Raw genomic sequence first — 18,337 nt, 5'->3', positions numbered from 1 at the left:
CGTAAATGATGTACACATGCATAACACACTCGTGCTCGGCGCAAGGTTATTGTGTTTGTGGGTACATCTATATTAAATGGCCACATTTAATGTTGCTGTGATTTCTGCCACAAATTTTTTCAGGATTTCATCCGTCGGAAATTACACGACGACTGAGCAGCCTTGGTGGAGTACTGTGCTCTCTAGTCATTTAGGATTTGCAAAACTAGTGCAAAAATTCCCAGATAATGCTATTATACATCATGTATAAGTGAATATGATGTTTTCCCAACGAGCTTAGAAGCAGGTGCAGTGTTGTCTGTGCCTTTAAGTAGAGGCTGGAATAGCGAGTTTTAATTATTCACATTTTCTGAACCAGCTGTACTCTTGAGTCACTTATCTCTGCCTTCCTTGCCTTAAATGTATGCTCACTGCCTTTTCTTCCTTCCAGGTGCCTCATTAAATGGTTGGAGGTGAGGAAAGTGTGCCCGCTGTGCAACATGCCCGTCTTGCAGCTTGCCCAGCAGGCCGGCAGCACGGATCCCCCTGTGCCGATACAGCAGCCTTTGCCTGGCATCGAGAACCTGGTGTAGCAGACTCAAACCCTCTCTCTCTCTCTCACACACACACACACACACACACACACACACACACACACACACACACACACACACACACACACACACACACACACACACGCTGACACTCTCACCTGTACAGGTACACTTTATTATGAGTCTGTGGACAGACTGGAGAAACTGGAGTTCCTGCGCAGATATTTACAAAAACTGTGCATCTGCAGCCATCGTCACCTCTCTTTATCTTCGCATTGGTTCTTGAGGATTTCATGATTTCAGCTCTGACTGATAATCAGCCGTTTTCTTTTATTTTTTTTCCTTTTCTTTTCACGGACAATGAAGAAGAGCTGATCTAGAAGAGGTTTTCTTCTTGACTTAGAAACGGTTGATGACTTCTCACAACCAAAGCACTTTTCTGGGGACACCAGCAAAAGACCAGGAGGAAGAAAACACAAAAGCCAAGAACTACAATACACAAACATATAAAATGTTTTTTTGTTTTTTTAACAAGCACTTTACGAGAAGTCAAACCTTAATTGCTTGTGGATCTTAGTCCCAAGGTCATGTTTTATATTTTATCATTAACTATTATTTTTGTGTACAGTACAAATCAACATGGATTTTCATTTTTAATTGGTAAACTTTGATTTTTGAACTATATATATATATATATATATATATATATATATATATATATATATATATATATATTTATCGCAAAGGGACAAGAATACCTATGACAGTAGATGTCAGGACATTTGGAAAATGATTTGTGTTCCGACTGCACACTTACACGCCAGAAATTAAGTAACCTCAAGACTTGATGTCTGATTTAATGTGAAGAGTTTGAATGTGTCGAAACCCAGAATTTCATACACAGACAAATAACGTACTTTATAGGAAACTATACAGTTTGTTCCTTTATCACCTGTTTGTCATTAGGTATAATGTGACTGTTGTTGTAATCCATTTTTATAATTTTGTTCATGCAGAAAGGTGATACAGTGAACAAATTACAGCGTCACTACAGGAGTTTACTGGGGGACATACTGTCAGACAAGACATTACTCAAGATTTTTCATTTTGGAAAAAAAAACGTTCAGGAGCTCTCCAACAGAGAATAAAAAAATCTCCAAGTAACTATTGCAGTAGTGTGTATGCCCTGATGCTTTATCTATGAACAGTTACAGAACAAACACCAGTAATTAGGCAATATTAAACAGCCGTCTATGAAGTGACACAAACGTTCCAGTTTTGCTTTTCTCTGCTGCTGCATCCTTTCACAAACTGTTACAGTAGTTTGCTTCAGGTTAAACTGAGACAAAGCAACACAACTATTATGTTACTATTATCTGAAACTAGCATTACATGTCCTCTGAAAAATAAAATCTGCAAATAACTAAAGAAAACAACCAACAATTCATGTTAGGAACAGATCAAAATCCGCTGCACTCTCTGCTGCAGTCAATTTAACTTCAGTCCCATTAATTGTTTCTATTTATTACATTTATAATTTATTATAATTTCTTGGTACAGCTGCACAGACAGAATGAGTTGGTGGACTGGCACCTGCATCACAAGTACTGCCCTCAGCATATCATCAGCATATCTTTCAGTCACGTACATGCACAGTGGGAGCGGCTGGAGCTGCCCCGCCAGCACAGAGGCTGCCACAGAGTCAGCAGGTTGTAATGAAACAGCATTTTCATTCATGCACGCACACATGCAGGGTAGTTCAGCTCTTTGGCTGCAGCGTTCTGGTGCTTTCGCCTCTCTCCGTCTTTCTGTATGGTACAGGGTGCTTTTGTTTTGTGCCACACATACATTCACTCTGAGCCCTGCTTTTGTGGGCATTTTTTTGTCCTCGTCTCTTGTTAGCTGCATTTAGTGAACTCGTTGTGGGTAGACGGGCTAAATCTGAAGGTGGAAAAGATAAAAAAAAATTGTGCTTTTAGCTGTGATGTGTGTTGTCAGTTAAGAGCTCTAAATAATTCTTACAAGGCACATTCTTTGTGGTTCAAACGGAAACAGAAAAGTAGGTCCACTACAAAAAAAAGTGAAACCTACTAAAGGGGGTTCTGTTCCTACGGCCCAACGCAAGTTGATAAGTCGGAGTTCCATCAGAAGAGCCTGACTTGTGCTTGGGAGCCATAATGAAGGACAAAAAGATAGCGAATGTAGCACAATCAAAGGTGGCGTACAACCGGTGAATGTACACAAAGCCATCTTATAGCGCCGTGTGAGGACATATTCCAGCTAGTTCCACATAACCATTTCCGACTTAATGACAAAATGCCGCATGTCGTAAACCAAGGACCTGTCCGTAACCGGTTCCGACGTACCAACAAAGCGCCGTAGGTCGAGGACGTCATAAACCAAGAACCCCCTCTATCAGGAAAAACAGAATGAAACACATTAGACAACATTTACATCTAAATTGATCATGATTTCTAATGCTGTGCCAGGCTTGCGTCATTGTTGTAACAGTTCCAAACATTACCAATATTAAAAAAAAAACAGTAAATAAACTCATACTGGATTCTAAATTGTTGGAAAGCCTACGAAATTCGACTTTCCATCTCACATTTTCAAATAGGTCATTTACTAACTGCTGATTGTGCCTTTAATGCCACTCCGATTTTTACTTTCAACGCTGTCATTAGCAGAGCAGCACAGTTTTAAAAAGTCACAATGCATTTCACCTTCAGCGGCAGAAAAGCTTTGTCACTGTGACCTCTGTGCTTTGAATGTTTCATCTCTGTTGAATGTCTGCCCGCACTGCAGCGACGACCTTTGTGGGCGAGGTCAGAGAATAATGCAGCAGGGTGAAAATGTCAACCGTTAGATGAGCGCAAAAGTGGGGTTTCTCTGTTCCCGTGTGCCCGTCGTCACCTGGCGGTTTGTCTGTAGTGAGGTCCGGTCCTTGAATGCAGTACTGTACTTCCATCGATAAGAACACTCAGATTTAAAGAAACGCATTGGCCACTGTAGCCTTATTTGAACAAACATTTAAACTGCCACAACTACATAAAAGACCAGGGGCTGTGTCAAACAATCTTCACTGATCATGGACTTTGTGATCATAAACTTGTTAGCGAGGGGGTTTGGGGGTTTTATGTTGAACATAATAAGCCTTCTTCAACATGTCGTGTGATGCACAGTGTTTTGGTTATGAAGAGGCTGTGACTGTTTCATTGAGCTGTTGTTACACTACGAGAACCTGCTTTCTCCTCTAGAACTTTACAAAACTATACATCCAAGAGTAGTTCTTCCACTTTGCCCAAATGACAACACAGTTTGTAAGTCACTGCTAATAAACACTCATAAATAATAAAGTCTCAAAGCTTTGTTCCAGCTAACGGATTTGTCTTCGAATGTATGGTTCACAAGAGAAGGAAAAGATTCAATGTGAAAGCATGCGTTTTTGCATCGTGACGTCGCCACTGATATCACCATTGTTAAATGTACGTAGACGGTTAGTATCATTAGCGGTGTATTTAAAAATGAGGTGCACAGGAAATGCTCCGAAATATACACTAAATGGCAGCTCACACTTTCTGCCATTTGGCTATCTTAAGTGTTGTGTTTGATTGTAAACCCCAACCACCTGAACTTCCCCGTTTCCCTCCCATGTGCCGTCCTAATCCCACTGAAGATGTAGAAGTGCCAACCTCAGATGAAATGAAATCCCCGTTAGCATGAAAGAAGGTTCTTCCTTTTTCAAAGAAATAAGATGAGACGAGGGAGCCTCTGTGTTGCTAAAAGAGAATGGAAACTGAGCCAGTCGTGGATACAATAATAAACGGCTTCCCACCACTGACGTCAGTGTTGCTTCTGAGTGAATTCCACTATAAATAGATGAGACACAGTGCAGTTGGATGAAATGTGACTGTCAGGAGAGCTGTTTAACATCCAGAATTTGAAGAGCGGAAAGAGTGGTGGCATCAGAAAAATCATGTCTATGATTGTCCCTATAGGGCACAGGTTCTGAAGACAACAAAGCAGGAAATTAGCACACGTTCCCGTACGATTTTTAACCTCTATCACTGCCTCCCTGAAGTGAACTTTCTTCCAGTTTGTACGGTGCGTTAGTTATCCCTCTCAGTTAACAAATAACTCGCCCCTCTTTGGCCTAACAAACCCTCCCACCACCTTTAGCAGTGTTCCTGAACACACCCTCTTGCCCTCACACCCCTTTTTGTTAACACTGATTATGTTTGTGGACTCTCACAGACATTGTTTGTAAAACTAAGAATTCTGCAGCAGAATATTTTTGGAGACAATTGCTGTACAGTATTTGTAAGCTCTATTTTTGTATATTGCTCTTTTGGAGAAAATAATATGCATTTTTTTCCTTTTCTTGTTTTTGCTAATTTCATGTTTATTCATTTTAAGAAAATGTTGCATGTGACTGACTTGAACTGTAAATAAAGTTTCCAAGTTTTTGGAAAGGTTGTAGTCTTGTCTTTTTTTTTTTCTTGCACACATTGTCAAAATATAAAGATTTTTTAAAGTGGAACACTGATTGTGAAGACCATGTTATATTACACTAATATAACATTTCTCGCTTATTCTAGCGACAGTAGTTTCAGAAAACTTATTGCAAAAATGTCTACGCCAGGGGTGTCAAACGTGCGGCCCACGGGCCATAAGTGGCCCTCCAGAGGGTCCAATCCATGGGAAGACTTTGTAAAGTATAAAAATTAAAGAGGAGACATGCAAGAAGAACTGCAAATTGTAAATTTGTAAAAGTCTATCCATTATCTGTACAGTGCTTAATCCTTGTTAGAGTTGCAGGGGACGAGTCTATCCCAACTGACTGAAGGTGAAGACAGGGGACACTCTGGACAGGTCACCAGTCTGTCACAGGACTACATATAGAGACAATCACACTCACATTCACACCTATGGACAATTTGGAGTTACCAATTAACCTAGGCATGTTGTTGGACTTTGGGAGGAAGCCAGAGAACCCACGCTACACAGGGAGAACATGCAAACTCCATGTAGAAAGATCCCAGGCGCCCTCACTGGGGATCTTCTAGCTGCGAGGCAACGGTGTTAACCCCTGCATCACCTTGCAGCCCATTTGTAAAAGTATAAATTTTAAATTATTTCTAGACCATGACAAGTTGTCTTGATCATAAAGTAAAATATTGGATTGTTCATTGTTCTTTTGTCATTTTGTCTCTTTTTTTAATATTTTGTCTTGTTTTTTGCCTTGCCAGACTTTTGTCGTTTGTCTCATGTTTCTGTCCTTTTGTTTCTTTTTTGTTTCAGTTGTGTTTTTGTCTATTCTTTATTTTGTTTTTGCTTTACTCATTTTTTTGTCTCGTTCTTGCCATTTTGTGATATTTTTTTTGTCCCGATTGTGTCATTTGTCCATTTTTTGCCACTCTTTGTTTTTGTAATATTTTGTCGTGTTTTTGTTTATTTTTGTCCCTTTTTGACAGACTTTTGTCATTTTCATCATAATGTGAAATACTAAATCATTCAGTTCCAGATACCTGCGACTAAAAGTTTTGTTCCTTTGTAGACACTCTGTGATCTGTCAGTTGTAATGTGTAAATGATAAACTGAGACTTAATGTTGCTGAAATTGATTTTATTTTTCTTGTGAAATTTCAAGTTGTTCATAATGTTTTGTAAAAAGACAATTCCTTAAATGTGAACATTTTTACATGAAAACAGAGGAAAAATTTGGAGTTGTGTTATTATGCTGTGATTTTACTGGTCTGGTCCATTGGAGATCAAATTGGGCTGAATGTGGCCCCTGAACGAAGATGAGTTTGACTTCCCTGGTCTACACCATACAAACGGATACATTTTCACTGTTTCCTGAAACTTTGTTGATCACAACGACACAGTAACAAAAGAACACTTGAGTTACTGAGTTTTATGCAGCTCCAGAGGAAATCAAAAGAAGTCAACATGTTCATTGGTTTTCATGTTTCTTGTGCTCAATGCTACACTGAGGGCATCAAAAGGCACAGATGACCCCAAAGCCCAGTGGGGTCCATGCTAAAGGTTATGGTGCTGAAGTGGATAAGGAGTCCAGTTTAACTATTCTGTGTAGCTAAACCCTGTTTGTTCTTCATTGTTGTTCTGCAAAAATGAGAGGAGGAATATTTCATTGTACTTTACAGGAAACATTCAGTCCCTGGATGTGTTCCAGGCAGCAGAGTTAGTTTTTGTTACAATGAGAGGAGAAGTTTAAGAGCTTCAGTCCTGGAGATTGTTTCAGAATGAAAACTGCTGCTTTGAAATCCTCGGTGTGTGTGTGTGGTTAGTCATCAGAGAAGCTCACACTCTGAGCTCTGCAGCATCACAAAACAACTGTTAGGTATTGCTGCCTGTTTTGTTTCTCCCCGGTGTCGTACGCTGTTTACTGCAATTCTGCAGTTTCATTTAGCAGACGCTTTTATCCAACGTGATCTGAAGTAGATGCAACATACAGCAGATGTCCTTGAACACATCATCAGCTCTCTGGACTGTTTTGGCTCCTTCAACATCACACTCCGTCATCCAGGACACCCAGGCAGACTACATCAGGCCCGGGTTGTGTCTAGGTGTCGCAGTGCCCCCCACAGGTTAAAGGGACAGATTACATAAATTTATACTTCTTTCTGCTTTTCACTCAGAAGTTTGGAAGCATTTGTTTTCATATTGTATTGACGCTTTTTTTTCTTTTGTCAATGAATGACAAATACCTAACGAAGGTACCTAGTACATAACATACTGACTTAATGTCCTTCAAAATCCAGACAATAATGAGACTCAAATGTGAAGCGTGTTAGATTCACATCTGAAACAGTGATTCTCAGTTTTCACTGAATGTAATTCTGGGATTTGCAGAAACATTATTACACCTTCTGCAGTCCTGTTTTCTGCCCACAGCTGCTGCTTGTCAGATTATTTCCTCTGACTTTAATAAACACCTGCAGCATCACGTAGCTTCTCTGCACATTTACGCACGTGGTGGCACAACAGCGGTGACTTCATTAAGATCAACAATGTTCAGTCCCTTCTACACACCAGATATGTCAGTTGTTCCACAGAGATTCTAGGTTTATAGGGTTAAAGTATTAAATCTTCTGTGGATGAATCCTGAGCTCCATCAGAGCTGCCAGGAGAATTTTACTAAACAGCCATTTCACTGAAGTGAAGGATTCACGTTGCTTGTGACAGGGATTCCACTCCATCACTGACTATGAACCCCACCCCCTGCAGATGTGTCATTCTGACCCCTTGTTTTCAGATGCACTGAACACTTTTTATGCACGTTTTGAGGCCAAAAACACCACGCAGGCAAAGACACTGCTGCCAGCACTGTATGAGCAAACACTACAGCTCACCACAGCTGGAGTACAGAAGGTCCCGGCTAGCACCAACCCACGCAAGGCTGCTGGGTCAGACAACATCCCTGAAAGCGTTCTGAAAAACTGCGCTGAGGAGCTGAAGGATATCTTCACAGACATATTCAACATCTCACTTTGACAGGCTGTGGTGCCCACCTGCCTCAAAGGAGCCACCATCATTCCTGTCCCGAAAAAAAAAAATCCTGCCGGCCTCTCTGATTTCCGACCTGTAGCCCTCACGCCTATAGTGATGAAATATTTTGAACGACTGGTCATGCAGCACATTAAAAACTGCCTCCCTGCTGATCTGGACCCACTGCAATTTGGTTAAACAACAAACAGATCCACGGAAGATGCAATTTCCACCATGCTCCACCTCACACTGTCTGATCTTGAGCAGAAGAACACCTACGCCAGGCTTCTGTTGATAGACTTCAGCAGTGCCTTCGACGCCATCATCCTACAGCAGCGAGTGGAAAAGCTTCAGCTGCTAAAGATGGACAACGGCATCTGTAACTGGATCTACAGCTCTTTGACTCAGCAACAGCAGACAGTCAGGGTGGGCAGCCGCATATCAAAGACCATCACAGTGAGCACAGGCTCTCCACAGGGCTGTGTCCTGAGCCCTTTGCTCTTCAGCCTGCTCACCTTCGACTGCACTGCCAGATTCTGCAGCAACCACATCCTGATTTTTGCAGATGGCACGACAGGGGTGGGCCTCATTGAGGACAACAGTGAGTCTGCAAACAGGGAAGAAGTGAAACAGCTGAGTTCATGGTGCAGTTCCCATGACCTCTCCGTCAATGTGGACAAGACCAGGGAGGTTGTTGTCAATTTCAGGAGGGCTGGCAAACAAGGTCACGTACCACTATTCATCGACGATACTGCAGTGAAGAAGGTATTCTTAGCAGGAAACATGGATCCATCCATCCATATGTGTGTGTGTATATATATATATATATGTGTGTCAGGGTAGAGACTGCGATTTGGTAGAGTTGGAGTTTCTACCAGTAGAGATTGCGATTGGAGTCTCTACCAGTAGAAACTCCAATCCTACCAAATCGCAGTCTCTACCCTGACATATATATCCATCCATCCATCCTCTATACACCGCTTTATCCTCATTAGGGTCGCGGGGAGTGCTGGAGTCTATCCCAGCTGACTTGAGCGAAGGCAGGGGACACCCCGAACAGGTCGCCAGTCTGTCACAGGGCTTCAATTTAGAGTGATCAATTAACCTCAGCATATTTTTGGACTGTGGGAGGAAGCCGGAGTACCCGGAGAAAACCCACCCATGCACAGGGAGAACATGCAAACTCCATGCAGAAAGATCCCAGGCCCACACACACACACACTTACAGGAACTTTCTGGGGGCAACATCACTTGTCATAGTTACAGTGATGCCATACCGCTATCTGGCAATGACTGAAATATTTGACGAATCTGTGGATCCAGACTATAAGCCACATCACTGCCAAAATCTCATCAGTTGGTCATTTCTAATCTTCCCTGAAAATTTCATCCAAATCATTTCAGTCAGTTTTGACATATTTAACATATTTTCTATTGTGTTTTGGAGGGATTTATTCATATTTTCTCAGTACTTGAGGTGAAACAACCTGCTGGGGGCAGCACTGATGTTTGGACTTAACATAAAAAAATGCATTAATCTTTTCGAGTTATAACTATTTCTTATAGAATTATGTTCAACCAACAAACTACATTGAGTTAGTGGAATTTGCTTTACCTCTACACTCAATTTTTTTTTAGCTAGCAGCCTGGAATTGTCGGGGCATGTTAAGACAAAGGAGTTTATCTATTACGTGGTCAAAATAGGATTACTGAATTTACTTTTCAGAGTGGAACCTCTTGGATGAGGGTGAAACCGCTTCAAGAACCGACAAGAGAAGTCCAGCTGATGTCTACTAAAGTTCCTATGATATGTAAACTTCCCTTCATGACTGTAAATGCGATACTTTGTGAGGTGTGCAAAGTTGTCATTTAGCTGCTTTATCTTTTTCATTGTCAGGACCTGATGCTATGCTACCCACAATGCGACATGACCACAGCCAGTTTGGTCGGATATTCACTTGTGTCAGTAGCAGCCAATTCAGTCCTGCGCTTCTTGTCTCAAGCAGAGTTGAATGCAGAGTCCCAGCATAACCACTTCTTTCGAGCTTCACTTCTTTCCACATCCAGACTTTCGTGTTCACATTGTCAAGTCTTCAGCCAAAAACAATCATCAGATTTTCTACAATTAGCAGACACTTTTATTCAAAGCAACACTGATCTTAGAGAAGATACAGCACAAGCAAAGATCTAGTCAGGAGAAAACAACCTCAAGTTCAAGAAGAGATGGTTTTTAGTCTTTTCTTCAAGACTATGAGAGACTCTGCAGATTGAACGGAGTTTACTAATTCGTTCCACCTGCGGGGGACCACAGAGGAGACGTCTAGCTATCGACCGGCCCTGTTGTGGTGGTTGGATCAGGCGCAGATTTTGCTCACTTTGCTTCAAAACCACAAGAGCTTTTATAAAACTACAGCTTTCTCCTTAAATGCAATTGTTCTTGCAGCAGGCAGTGGAGCTACCCTTCAGCATAAGCCCTTTTAATTTCTGTTAAGTTCTGGATCATACCATTGTCTTGGATGATGTACTCTAAAAATGTTACACCCGTTCACACCCTGGTTCCTCCGACCGAGTCTCATGCGAAAGCCACGTGGTCTCCCTTTCTTTGACTGCTAATTTGTTCTTAAGAGTTCAGTGGTTATGTTTGGGATCAAAGTTGCTTTCATAGGAATGACATATTGACCCGTTTAGTTCCATTAAGCACAAGAAACAACAAAGCCTCCCTTCTCACTATAGTGACTTCAATGTATGACAACTCAAAATGCACAAGGGACAGCTACATCAAGCACAACAAATGTCCAAGGGCAACTCCTTCATTGTTAGCTGACCTTGTTACCTTGTCTTGTGTGCGTTTCACAGCTTCCGCCATCAAGTTATATTGTGCTCACACAGTACGTTTGTGTTTGAGAAAACAGTCTCTTGTGTGCGTGCAGGTAAAGAATGAATTAACAACGGACTGGTAATCACTCTATAGTCTTGTACAACCCAGAATGTGCTTCATAATAGAGCTGTGGTTTATTCTGAGAAACACAAGATGCCACAAATAAAATAATAAAAGATTTTCTTGCGGTGTGGGTGCGACCTGTTTTTGTATCACTTTGGCAAATAATTACTGTCACAGTCATTTTGGTTTATTGGGACACACCCGGGATACTTTTAGGGCCATTTATCAAAACCTGTTCTCACTGCATGACAGAAAAAAACTGACATTACAAGAAAGCATTTGGAAAACTTAGTAGTATGTAGAAAAATATTGCATTTCAACTCAGTTCTACATTAAATAGTGGCCTGCTGGTAAAGACAGGCTTTAGTCTGTCCACAAAATTTGTGTCATTTTATTGATTCATTTTTGTGTTAAAACCATGGCCTAGACTTTGGGCAGGTTACTCATGGCACAGGTAGATCACTTTTTCTCAGTTATTTCAAGTTAGACTGTTGGTCACACTACCATTCAAAAGTTTGGGGTCACTTAGAAATGTCTTTATTTTTTAAAGAAAATCAGTTTTATTCAATGAAAATAACTAAGTTAATCAGAAATTCAATCTAGACATTGTTAATGTGGTCAATTATTATTCTAGCTGGAAATCTTTAATGGAATATCTCCATAGGGGTACAGAGGAACATTTCCATCAACCATCACTCCTGTGTTCTAATGCTACATTGCATTCACTAATGGTGTTGAAAGGCTAATTGATGATTAGAAAACCCTTGTGCAGTTATGTTAGCACATGAATAAAAGTGTGAGTTTTCATGGAAAACATGAAATTATCTGGGTGACCCCAAACGTTTGACGGTAGTGTATATGCTAGATTTAGGGGATAAAGTCAACCAATATGTCTCAGAAACCTATTAACACTGCTATAACTTCAGCGCAGTTAGAATGTTGAGGTAAATGACTTAGTCATCTTGGTAGGAAGAGCTACAAAAGCAGCTAACTTTAAAGTTAGTGACAATCAGAACAGCAAAACTGTTTGAGGTTTTCCAAACTTTTATTAGCACAGTTTTACACTTTGTATCATCTAGATCTTGAAACCTATCAACACATGTGCTTCATGACGGGATTATTTGGTTACATATTTAAACATGAACGATAAAAGGTGGTGCCTCTACATGACAAACAATGATGGTATTCTCTAAAATGAGACACACAGCTCAAAAGTACTTAAAGACTACAACACTGAGGTGGCACAAGGCCAGACTGCCCATGTACATGACCCCAGCATGTGTGGTGGCAGCGGCGCTAGTTGTGCTGTTTGTCGTCGTTGTTGCGTTTGTCGTTATGTTTGCACCAGAAACGGTGGTGGCAGCAGTAGTCGTAGTGGCGCCAGAAGCAGTTGTGGTGGCAGCAGTAGTCGTAGTGGCACCAGAAGCGGTTGTGGTGGCAGCAGTAGTCGTAGTGGCACCAGAAGCGGTTGTGGTGGCAGCAGTAGTCGTAGTGGCACCAGAAGCGGTTGTGGTGGCAGCAGTAGTGGTGGTTGCAACAGTTGTTGTTTGGGCATTTGCTGATGCTGGTAATCAATTATTAAAATGTCAGTATAAAAGAGGGCAAATGATCGCAACACACCGTAAAAAGAGAAACGTGTTTTACTCACCGATTAGCAACAGCTGAATCAGAAAGATCAGAAGCATTTTAAATGGCTGTTGCATCTGAGAGAAAAAAGGACAATAAGTTTCCTTGAACTTGCTCAAACAAAAAAAGCATTCATTTATTAGACAAATTATAAATACAACTACAAGTTTATAAAAATATTACAGAAAATAAATACAACATAAATCTGACTAAGGCACTTTGTACACAGAAATCTAGACAGAAAAAGACTACTTACAAAATGTCTGGATGGTTTTTCTATAGTTGAGCTGTGAAACGAAAGCTGCTCGCTCTTGTTGAGTCTTCCTCGATCTGCAAACTAACACAACCTTCGAGTGTCACAGTTTTTATAAGGGGACCGACAGACAGAATGACGTTAAAGATACTGAACTTTATACACTTTTGATGGATGATCATTCCTTCCACATGGGTCATCTTCGGGTAACAAATTGCTTTGTTTACATACTAGTTTTTAAGCTGGTGAGATTATTCAGCTACAGTCAAACGGATTAAAACGCAAACAGGTTGGTGACGACTCGAAGGAGCTGGTTTGCCACATCACACAACAGCAGCAGTGTGTATATGAGAATTAATTATTTGCACAAAAGCAGGTCGGGCAGCATCTTCACAATGACCACACCATATAAAATGCATGGAATGAGAATGGAGGTGAGGGACAGCAGGGTGTATTTACCCTGCCCTCAGCAGACATTGTTGGGCTGTCTTGTGATGCATTCATTTACGCAGATACTTCAGTATAAAAATCATTGGTCATGTCGATACCGGTGTGCTGTTGTAGGTCAGAAAAAAGTCCCACTGTCACCTAGGTTGGCAAGCATCATAATTAAATTGCCATTTAATGACTCACTCAGTGCAGATAAAAACCATTTTGTTTGTTCTGGATTAAATGCTCATTCTACAGTCGGAAGCAGCAGGGCAAAAGAAATAAAAACAGGGAGAGGACTTTAATTTCAGACTTTAGTTTCACTCTGGTCTCTGAGAACTGATACACGTAAACAACTTGACCAATCATTATCCTATGAGGGGATGATTCAGCTACTTTTATTTAGTAAATGACTCATCAGGCATGACATTATCCTGTGCATTGACCACTTTCAGCTGTGACTCTAAAGCAGAAACTAAACTGAGGTTTTGGTTTCAAGAACTTTCGTTGCTTAATAACCACTTAGCAGTTGCAGACCAAATCAGAAATGCGCTCAAAATGAAAATCAGCCTTTGAAAAAAGCACCACCAAAGACAGTTTGTACTATATCACTTTACTAGATTAAAGTTGAGATGAAACGACAGCCTCTGCCGATTTTAAATTAAAATGTGGTACACTAAACCAACATTTGTGTTTTTGAGTTTATTCCAAGTTATTGATTCAGAAAAAAAGATCAATGTACTTTTTTTGCTTCATTGTTTTTGACCTTCCAAGTTAAGATCATTAAACAGTAAATTAAAATTTGACTAATTTAGACTTAGTATCTTAATTTTACCTCACAGTTTTTAAATTCAATATTCTTAACTTAAAAATTGTGTTCTGTAATTTTTTAGAAGTCATGTTTTTTTTTCCATAAAAGCATGTTATGCAAGTCATAATTTGTATTTAAATATTTTTCCAATTTTTCTTTTATGTTTCACTCTGGTCTATGAGGACTGATACACATGTAAACAGCTTGAACAATCATTATCCTATGAGGGGTTGATTCAGCTGCTTTAATATAGTAAATGACTCTAGCCTAGCCACGCTAGACCCATGCTCTGAAGACGCAAGGGTCTAGGCACGCTCGACAGGGAGGGAGGCGGGCTAAAAGGTTGTCTATCAAATCACTCTGCAGCAATTGGGTAGGTATACAACTAATCAGCGCAACGAATAGGCTCCTAGAGCGCCGGAAATCAGAGGATGCGGGAGTTCGGTGAAGCCTTATTTATACAGTCAATGGGTGAAGCTCAAGTATATTACAGACATGTTAACAGAAAGATTATTCAGAGTCGGTGCTAATGGAGCTCGACGACTGTTGTCGTTTTTGTTGTCGACCCTGGCAGAGAATTAAATTCGTTGCCGTGGGTTGTCTAGCACGGCTAGGCTAGTTGTTTCCGGTTGTTTCTGACAGAATCGTCGCTCCTCTGTCGTCACTTAGTTACGGCCGCCTTCTGACTCTACACTTCATGGTGATTGGTCCAGCCAGTTTTAGGACTGGAATTCTCAGGTAGTCTTCTTGAATCCTTTGTTCTGCACTCCCAACAAACCGCACTTTCCGGTTCTGCAGGTCCTCATATCCCTTAAAATAGTCATATAATGTGCCATCAAGACCTAGAAACATGGAGTTGATGGTGAGGTCTCTCCACTCAGCGTCTTTCTGCCAGTCAGTGGTGAATTCTACCTCTGCATGACGTCCATCTGTCTGAACATCCACTCACAGCGAGCCTTATGGAGGGTAACTAGATCCACCCTGGCAGAGAATTAAATTCGTTGCCGTGGGTTGTCTAGCGCGGCTAGGCTAAAATGACTCATCAGACATTACATTATCCTGTGCATTGACCATTTTCAGCTGTGACTCTAAGGCAGAAACTAAACTAAGGTACTGGTTTCAAGAACTTTCATCACTTAACTAAATAGTTTGACAATTTGTGACCCCAAACTTTTGAACGGTTGTGAATATATCCACCTCAGCACCCTCCTTCATCAATTGTGCTACATTTAATTTACTGTATTTAATTTTCTTACATTTTTATCCCAAAATAAGGTTTTATGTTAATGTGTAAATAAATCCAGATTAAAACTTTGCCGATCTTCCCCAAAGACAGGACATGTAGTCAAAAGCACTGCACACATGCACTTTATTATCTGACACACCTTTCTAGGTTAAATCTTGAACATTTTTCTGCGCTTTGGTTTTAACATTCTGCTTCTGTGTCTTCTGCAGCAGAGCCAGCGTGTCTCGCTTCTCGATTTTTCGCAGCTGTTTCTTCTTCATCCTCTTGATCTTTGCAGTGTTCCGGATCTGCGATACGAACGAGACAGAAGGTCAAATCTGAGCCCACAGGAAAATTTGTGTAGGAACGCATGGAAACATCATCAACTGGATACAGACTTCACCACATTTTCAATGCATCAATTACTAGTTAGATGTTCTGCTTAATTTCTAAAGGTGCAAAGAATGTGGGAGCCATTACCAGACTCTAGAATGCATTGAATATATTACAAATAATATTCAATAGTAAAATAGACTAACATTGAGAATATGTATAATAATGGAGCAGAAATCTTTCCAGTTACACTTGTCATGTATTATAACCCTGTTTAAGATTGCTTGTGTGAACAGCTGCTGACATACCACTTGAACAATCTCTGCTTTGCGTTCGTTCTCTTCGCGACGTTTCAGGTTTTCTTCTCTTCTTTTCCTCTTTTCCTATTGAGACGGATGAAATATAATAAACAAGAGGGGCAAATGCATTGATATTACGATCAGAGAGTCGTCACGCAGCCTTCGCCTACCTCCTTCTGTCTGTTCTTCTCCTCTTTAAGCTGCAAAGAATACTGTTTAACCAGCTCCTTCTCCCGCTTGGCCGCCATCTTCTTTTCCCAAGAGGAGCACAACGGTTTGTCTCTCACCAGCGCCGAGAACCTGGAAAAATAAATAAATCACAATTAACAGACAAACCGGGTCAAGTTTAAACAGTGTTTTTACGTCCCACGGAATGATGTTGCCAATGAAGAAGAGGTCAATATAGATGCTACAGATGTTTCGGATGGATACAAAACATAATATTCAGATTTAGATCTCATATTGCACCAACATCAGTTAAAATATTGACCAAAATTACATAATTATTTGCTTCATTTTCCACTTTTTCCCCCCAAATGTTCAAATATGTACTGTACAACTTTTTTAAAAACACTAACAAAAAATGCTTTTTCCTGTCATACTTTCTTTGACTCAAAGTTGAGCTTTAAAAATAAATTTGTTCATTTTCTAAGAAATTCCCCTTTCAAAAAGATCCAACTTTTCTTTCTCAAAAACTGAACAAGTTCTTCCAGTGCAACTTAAAAAAAAATCTAACTTTACCATATTAAAGTTCAACAGTTTAAAAATATATATCTCAGTTTTTTATTCTGAATTTTGCTTTTTTAAAACATATTTTCACTTTTCTTCTTTTTAGTTAAATTTTTCTGACATGTACTGTTTGTCCTGCAAGAACTTTTCAGAATTCTAACAATAATGATGCATAAATGCGTGATTTGTTGTTTTTTTGGACCTGGAAAATTTCAAACAGGCTCCACGACCAGGACATGTCACCTTCAGCTATGAAATTTGACAGGCATAAATAACTCGCTGTGACGCATAAAAATGTAATTGACAGGCAAATCTAAAACACAACAAGAAGTCGGCCATTTTGAATTTTGTGACATATATTTTACGATTTTAGACCAGTTTTTTTGTACATTTTCAAAAGCTATAAACTCAAATAGGGTAACCCCAACAGAGCACAAATTTGACCAGGATGTACACCAGGCATGGGTGATCAAAAGATATTAAAATGCTCAGCAAAAGTCTCTGAGAGCGTGGAAATGGAGGGTGTCAGAATTTTGACAATTCCCCATGACACAAGAAGTGAAGTATAACTGGCCTGTACGTGCTTCAATCTGCCTCAAACTTTACATGTGTGATCACAGTCTGACCCTGAAACATACCGAGGCCGTTATACACTCACAGTTATAGCGCAACCTGGTGGACACTTTTGATAGGTCACCCTCAAAAGGGCAACAAGCTGAAATACACTCTCAGTCGCAGTGCCGCCTGCTGGACATGCTGGGATTCACTGACCAGCAGGAATGTGAGGACCCGACCAATGCTGCTGCAGATTTCATTACTTATATTAAAATTCCTTTGACTTAAATTGAGCAAACAGAGTTTCGTGTCTGAGCTGCCATTTCTAAAAGCAGATCTCAGGCTCCTGATTTCTTCACCTCTGCTTGTTGCGGTTCTTCCACACTCTTCCTGACTTGGGTTTTCCCAGAGGAATGACCGGGTTCTGTTTCCCACTCGGAGCCAGGTGAGGCTTCTTTTTCGGGATGGTCTCTAAATTCGACGGTGCCGTTTCTGCCGGTGCAGGCCCGGACTGAGGACCGTCTCCGCCGCCGTTAACTTTGTCCGTAGCCGCCGCTGCTGCCTCAGTCTGCGGCTCTGCTGGCTCTGACACGGTGCATGGCTCCGGTTCAGAGGAAATGTCGGGTTTCTCCTCCACCAGACTTTCTGTTTTTTCCTCTGGTTCCTCCGTGTGTTGTTGTTCTTCCTCCTTCGGCAGCTCCTGGATAACAGACCTCCGTGTCCTCCGGCTGGGAGTCCTCACCGGGGCTTCAGAGTCCAGCAGAGCGGCAGGAGGTCTCACTCTGCGGCCGCTGCGGGTCCGTCTGGTCTCCGCTGGCGGCTCGTCGTCCTGCTGCTCGGCTGGTTCCGCTTCTTTAGCGGGGGTTTCTTCTGGTGCCTTCGTTCTCTTCGGCATATCTTCTAATTAAACCGACATAAACCACATTAGTCTAACTCCTGAACCCACGTGTGAGCTCTCCCAGCACTGTGTGTATACGTCACACAATTTCCGGAACAATAGTGGACAATAAACAATATAACGACATAATTACCTCCACCTACAGACCAGGAGGGGAACTGCAACCACCAATTTACTTAAAAAGAACAAAA

At 41.0% G+C, this 18,337-nt stretch overlaps 2 protein-coding genes and 1 long non-coding RNA gene across 3 annotated transcripts in view; 1 reads left to right on the top strand and 2 right to left on the bottom strand.

Annotated features, from left to right (window-relative positions):
• Nucleotides 1-5,008, top strand: part of rnf24 (ring finger protein 24) — a 36,075-nt gene extending 31,067 nt beyond the window's left edge. The window contains exon 6 of the mRNA XM_051945204.1: nt 431-5,008. Within this exon, the coding sequence (XP_051801164.1) occupies nt 431-572 (142 nt within the window). The 3' untranslated portion in view covers nt 573-5,008. The remainder of the gene's footprint in view (nt 1-430) is intronic.
• A 7,006-nt stretch (nt 5,009-12,014) lies between these two features.
• LOC127533077 (uncharacterized) lies at nt 12,015-15,121 on the bottom strand. Its single transcript, XR_007940652.1, has 3 exons — nt 12,871-15,121; nt 12,637-12,691; nt 12,015-12,552 (listed from the first exon to the last, which is right to left on the bottom strand). It is a non-coding gene; the product is annotated as an uncharacterized LOC127533077 (long non-coding RNA).
• A 338-nt stretch (nt 15,122-15,459) lies between these two features.
• On the bottom strand, nt 15,460-18,225 carry ccdc86 (coiled-coil domain containing 86). Its single transcript, XM_022222469.2, has 4 exons — nt 17,608-18,225; nt 16,135-16,264; nt 15,974-16,048; nt 15,460-15,640 (listed from the first exon to the last, which is right to left on the bottom strand). Exons 1-4 carry the CDS (start codon nt 18,141-18,143, stop codon nt 15,497-15,499), a joined length of 885 nt encoding a protein of 294 aa, XP_022078161.2. The 5' UTR covers nt 18,144-18,225; the 3' UTR covers nt 15,460-15,496.
• Between the last annotated feature and the right edge of the window lie 112 nt (nt 18,226-18,337).

This window comes from Acanthochromis polyacanthus, chromosome 3 (genome assembly GCF_021347895.1).
Source record: "Acanthochromis polyacanthus isolate Apoly-LR-REF ecotype Palm Island chromosome 3, KAUST_Apoly_ChrSc, whole genome shotgun sequence".
Classification (NCBI taxonomy): Eukaryota; Metazoa; Chordata; class Actinopteri; family Pomacentridae; genus Acanthochromis; species Acanthochromis polyacanthus.
The sequence above is the reverse complement of the archived record's forward strand: the minus strand, read 5'-3'. Positions and strand labels throughout refer to the sequence as shown.